The following is a 5,967-nucleotide window of genomic DNA, read 5'->3' on the forward strand; positions in this document are numbered from 1 at the left end:
GTATTGATTTACAAGTTCTAATATTAATATCTCTTTTCTCTATTTCAAAAACCTATCAACCATGAAGTGTATTTGTTTTCATAAAAAAGTTATTTTGATTCAAACCCACAGTAGAAATTTCTTTGATAAATTAATCTTTGATTTTTTTGTCATAGATTTATATATGTCCTGGGTAAAATTATACTGTTACAAATCGTAATTTAAAGCAAAATCGTTAAACAGTTTCATCCACTTATTCAAGTAAATAACTCAAAAGTCAAAAGTGGAACGCCATTTATCATAAACTTCTATATAGATATATCTGCTTATACCTGTATACATTTGCTAATTAATCAATGTTTACAACACTTTGCTTTATGTAGAAGCAATCTTTGGATAATTTTTAACATACTTTTTATCATGTATAAAAATAATGAATAAGGATTAGATATATTGTTCTATATACAAAAATATTGATATTTATATTGACAAGGTATTACCTTTGACATCATGACGTAATCATTATTATTTAAAGTTTTGAAAATGCATTTAAAACACTAAATTCAAACATATTGACACTTTCACAAATTGTAACAATTATAACGATAATATTCATGAACATTTTGGCTTTACGTGTTTTTTTTCGTATATATAGGCAAGTTTAACTATTACAAATGATGCGGTTTTAGCCATATACACGGTGACCTAAAGACCTAGCTGTATAGGTGACATATGTGTTAGTGGTAATAATATAAATCTTGAAATCAACACAGAAGTGGAACATGACGTCAGGCAAACTAAAAAAAACCCACTTAGATATAAATTAATTGGCAAATGCTCGCATAGACATGCTCGTTTTTTCCCCATTTGAATGGAAACGTAAACTGACACTTTTGATTTTTGCAGGTGCCTGTTTAGCCGGAGAAAGGTTCCAAATAGACATGCCTTATATACATGTCAAAGGTAATACCAATAAATAAAAAAAAAACCCAATCGCATCTTTGACTCAACAAATCATTACATGTAATCCCTGTTTTAGCATATGAAACCATTTTAGGTGTGTTTTTTTTTAAAGCCACTTTGTAAAGAAGACTGTATGATCAATGCCATATTTAGACTATCGATCTCTGAACTCTGTATAAAGATATAGAAAAAAAAAATCAAATTTTGAAAACTGAAATATCTTGATTTTTTCTTTGCTAATTAGAACCATTTTTACAAGAGCTTGGACTTTAGGTAGTTGTGTCAAACGGCAAAGTGACGAAGGCCTGTATTTTTCATTGTAGGCCACTCGGCCGTGGCTCTTTGAAATCAACAGGATTTATCTGGCTTTTGAGCGAAGACTACGCAATTGGTGTATATGTCGCTTGAAACCAGCGTCATCTTAACTTGTTTTGACGCATTACATCCTACATAAAATTCCAAGGTCTTGTTAAAATGGTTCTATTAGTCTAACATGATGTTGAAAAATTTGACTAGTAGATTTGATGGCTAAATTGATGACTACGTAGGCTTCTAAAAGGGTTACCTCATTTTTTTTTTTTTGATTTCGATTTATAATAATTGTGAGATCGGTCAATCGGAACTTTTTTATTAGTTTTAATCATAATTCCTATAAATGATCAAGTGAAGCAACTAAATGCGTTTTATTAGGATCAATTCATGTTTCTAAAATTTTGATGAAATAATATGCCAAGTATTACAAAATAAGAGGAAGAAATAAATATTATCTAAAGCTTTACTGTTATAAGCATAACAATTCATAAAAGCATTCTCATTTAATATCTACACCGTCTTTAAACTAAAGAGTAAATATGTAGATTAATTTTTATCTTCTATATATATATAAACCATAATAAAGGAAAAGAAAAACTCTCCAAGACGAGTTAAAAAAAGCCATGTAAGATCATGCAAGCCATTTGATATCTATAGTTTTCAAACCTTATTTATATTTGTGTTGCCATTGTATTTTTCCCCCATATATTCCCCTACAACATTGGCTCAAGAGAAACAAGTGAATATTCTCAACGTAAAATAAAAGAAGCGTGTATGGTGAATACATGATCGACTGTAAAAAGCATTATTGACCTGTTGACTTTATAACTTTATGCAATATGTACGTTACAAAATGATGCAGACAGATAGGCATGTAGCATCAGGTGTAGGGGGGGGGACTGGGGACTGCCCCCCCCCCCCTCCTAATTCTTTTGGCAACAGACATTTTCTTTAAATTTACATACAAGAAGTTGAATAGGTCCCCACTCTTTTATGGGAGCATGTACATGTAAATGGAAGTGAAAGTAGAAATGCTTCGAACCTGGTTTTTTTTAATTGGCCTGTCACGATTTTATTTTGGATGAACCTACCCCCTTTCAAAAGATGGATGCTACGTGCCAGAGAGTGAGAGAGAGAGAGAGAGAGAGAGAATAATAAATTCTATAATAATGATTGTGTTGAATCGTGAAGACTTAAAAAAAAACTATTAAACTGTATAGCACAACAATTGCGAAACGAGTCAAGAAAATGATAATTAAAAAATTGATACTTTCAAAGTCCATATATATTAAGCTTAATTGCATAAAAGTGTTAAAATGTAAAGATTTCAAAACCTCATGAGAATGCATAGCACAAACTGTTATATATAGCCACACTATTTTCCTTCAGAATCATACGTAGACTTATCCAATCAAGAGGATATCTGCAATTACTACGAAATCGTACAGGATGACGATCTTCGAGAAATCTACCAAGAACAGAAGAAAGATGTACCTGCGAGACACCGTATCCGTCATCTACGAAATCAGCAAACGTATGAAAAAAGTGACCAACGTTATGTTTCAAAGAACGCCCGAAGTGCATATAAAAGTATAAACAAAAGCAGTGATAAACTCAAAGAAGAAACGTACATTCAAAATGTGGAAACAGGAAGACAACACACCTTTGTTGAAAACGACAAATCCGAAATGGTTGATAGAGAGAATCCAGAAGGTATTTTTAGCGATTTATATAAGTAAAATGCTTAATTTTATTGTTTTTTTTAACCCTAAGAGATAAGCCTCAGTTTGAAAGAGAACTTTTACCAATGAGACATACATGTAAGTTTCAATATGAAAGAGAAAGTTTACCAATAAAACCTCAATTTCAAAGAAAACAATAATTGTAATTGAAGACCTAAATGAGAATTGATATAAGTCATATAAAAAAAAATTCCAAACCAAAAAGAGAAATCTGATAATATGATATCATTTACAGGTAACCGAATCATAGTTTAGCAATTGATGGGGTTACCAAATATTGGTATCTAAATCACTGTAGGATTTTTTCCATGTCAATTCTTAGTTTCCTGATTTTCAAGATGCCTGCATATGTGTAAAGCTGTTGAACATTTGATTTGACTATTAATGTTCATGAGATGAAATCTAAATTTTGTTATCTTTCCAGTGTTTGGTTACATAGCGGTACCATATTTATTTACAAATCAAGGTATGTATCTAATGTATTTAAAAAAATGATTGTTATTACATTTTTGTACTTTGCACAGTAGAAGACAATGATAAAATTCAATTAAGTTTTCTTTAATATAATATATCATCTCTATACATGCATAACTGGATCATTTATTTTTAAATTATGATTTTTTTTAGTAAGCACTTCACGTAAAGCAAACATTAAAAACACAAAGAATTCTCATCATATCTCAAAGAAAGCTGAATGCGGAGGAGAAAAACAAAACCAAAGAACGAGATTAAAACCACAGTACCAGTGTTCCCATCAAATTCCTGTATACATTAAACCCTCCGAATCACCGGGAACTGAGTTATGCAGCGTGCAAAAAACAGGACCAGGTTGCGTTTTTTCTTTTGAAGCATCGAAACTACTTACACCAGTGAACGTGTCTGAATATGTTTATGCACCAACATCGAACGACATGTTTAGATTCAAAGACTGGAACAATACTTTTGTGATTGCTAGGTCATCACATAATTTTCTCAATTTCTATATAGACACTAGCAGCCAACATGAGAAAAAAGTTTCTAACCAAACACAACGGCATGAAAGCAGTGTGGGTTATTCATTCCTTGAAAAAGGAGATGGAATCAAATTGGAGAAAAATTCGATTCATTTTCGCGGCTTCTTATTCTACTTAAAGAACGAAAGAGTGATTGATTTACAAACCCAAAATACGACCATCTGTAATTATTGTGGTCGTTTGGTACCCCTTTTGTGGCCCTCTCTCAAATGTGCATGAAAACTAAAGTATTGCATTCCCCCCTTTCATTTTATTCCAAATTTTCCAAATGGACTTACAAAGCAACAAGGCAGATTGCAATATTTTCATTTCTGTTTATTTTCTTTTACATATTTTTAGCATTATAAAGACTTCTTAAATAAAGCTGCACAACATTATATTTACAAATATTTGTGAATTATTATATGAACTGGAAAATAAAGCTCATCACAAACAACTACCCAATGTGCATGAAATAAAGACCTTATAGGAACACTTTCCGTCAAATATACTTTTTTGGGTACTATAGCTTAATATTCACATGCATCTTGCAGCAATCGTTCAATAAAAACAGAAATCTACAAGCGGCAGAAATGATATTAAGGACTATTTTTGCAATGCCAAAATATGAGGACATGGTGTAATAAATGTAATAATTTGCTCATCATTTTTTTCTTCTTGAAATATTTTTGAAATGAAGCCCATTTATGATTGTTTCATTAAATATGTGAACATTATGTCATGGCTGTATTAATACCAAACCATTTAAAAATAAATGTATTCGATAGAAAAAATAAGAATCCTGGCAATGGATTTAAGGGGACTTGATTGTCGTGACCATCTGAAGACGGTATTAATATTCTTTAGAAAAAGAGCCCTATGTAAAAAAATAGTAAATTACCAGAATTTTGACGGTAAAATACTTGTATTTTTACTTTAATAAATAAATAATAGATTACTGTTTAACTAAAAAAATCATATCTATGAATTTTAGGCAAATCTGATTGTTAATTTGTTGCAACCCTTCTTATTATATAAAAGTGTAAAGCTCTGATATTTCGCGGCTGGTACCGGAATTCGATTATTATTTTATTTCATAGTTTTTATCATGGAATACTTCATGGTTTTCATGGGGCATGGTCACGATTTTTGTTAAATTTTATGTTTCTGTTTTTATTATTTACAATGCTTTAGAAATGCATTTTTAATGATCAAATGAAATTTTGGTGCCAGTCGACGAGCTTTAGGCAAGATACAGGGCTCACAATTCTTCGTCAAGTTAACAAGGCTCGTGCCCTGTTTTTGTTTACATAGGTTCAATATACCAGTAAAAATCTTTTTCAAACTGATTTGTCTATCTTCTTATTCGTTTTAAGCATAAATAAACAGTTCCTAACGATTAATACTTTCATTTTTGGTCTGAACGGGAATTTTTAACTTCAACATTCAAAATGTAAACAAAGCCTTTGTTTACATGGCGAAGAATTGTAAGTTATAACTGAACAAATGACACTCAAATTTTGGTTGCTTATTATTATTGCCTTACTGAAGCATTGTAAACATTAAAATCGAAAAAATACATTTTTGACCAAAATCGTGACCATGCCCCTTTAAGCCTGGCAAACACAATTTCAACCTCTGTATATGTCGAATTAATGAATTTGAAAATATAATATATCGAAGTGATTTGTTATAAAATTCACACTTTTATACTAAAAAAAATTGATAATATAAAGGGAAATTGTTACATTGTTAATTTACCTCGACGTTGCAATAAAAAATACATCTAGTTAGTAAAAGTTTTTCTTCACTGAATGTACATAAAAATTAAATCCCAATTCTTTCAAAGTGTGGGTATTGGTCATATACATTACTTGGCAGTTTTAACACAACAGAACTACCATTGAATATTATGTTCTGAATGTACCATAATCCACTGTCAAAACACAAAAACAATTAATTTAAAAATATTTTATTGT

General features: G+C 30.7%; 1 protein-coding gene across 1 annotated transcript; it reads left to right on the forward strand.

The window, feature by feature from the left end:
• Nucleotides 1–775: 775 nt before the first annotated feature.
• On the forward strand, nt 776–5,465 carry LOC128163994 (uncharacterized). Its single transcript, XM_052827701.1, has 4 exons — nt 776–942; nt 2,644–2,967; nt 3,421–3,462; nt 3,624–5,465. The coding sequence occupies exons 1-4, from the start codon at nt 828–830 to the stop codon at nt 4,226–4,228; spliced, it is 1,086 nt and encodes a 361-aa protein (XP_052683661.1). The 5' UTR covers nt 776–827; the 3' UTR covers nt 4,229–5,465.
• The last annotated feature ends 502 nt before the right edge of the window (nt 5,466–5,967 follow it).

Source organism: Crassostrea angulata, chromosome 9, assembly GCF_025612915.1.
Source record: "Crassostrea angulata isolate pt1a10 chromosome 9, ASM2561291v2, whole genome shotgun sequence".
Classification (NCBI taxonomy): Eukaryota; Metazoa; Mollusca; class Bivalvia; order Ostreida; family Ostreidae; genus Magallana; species Magallana angulata.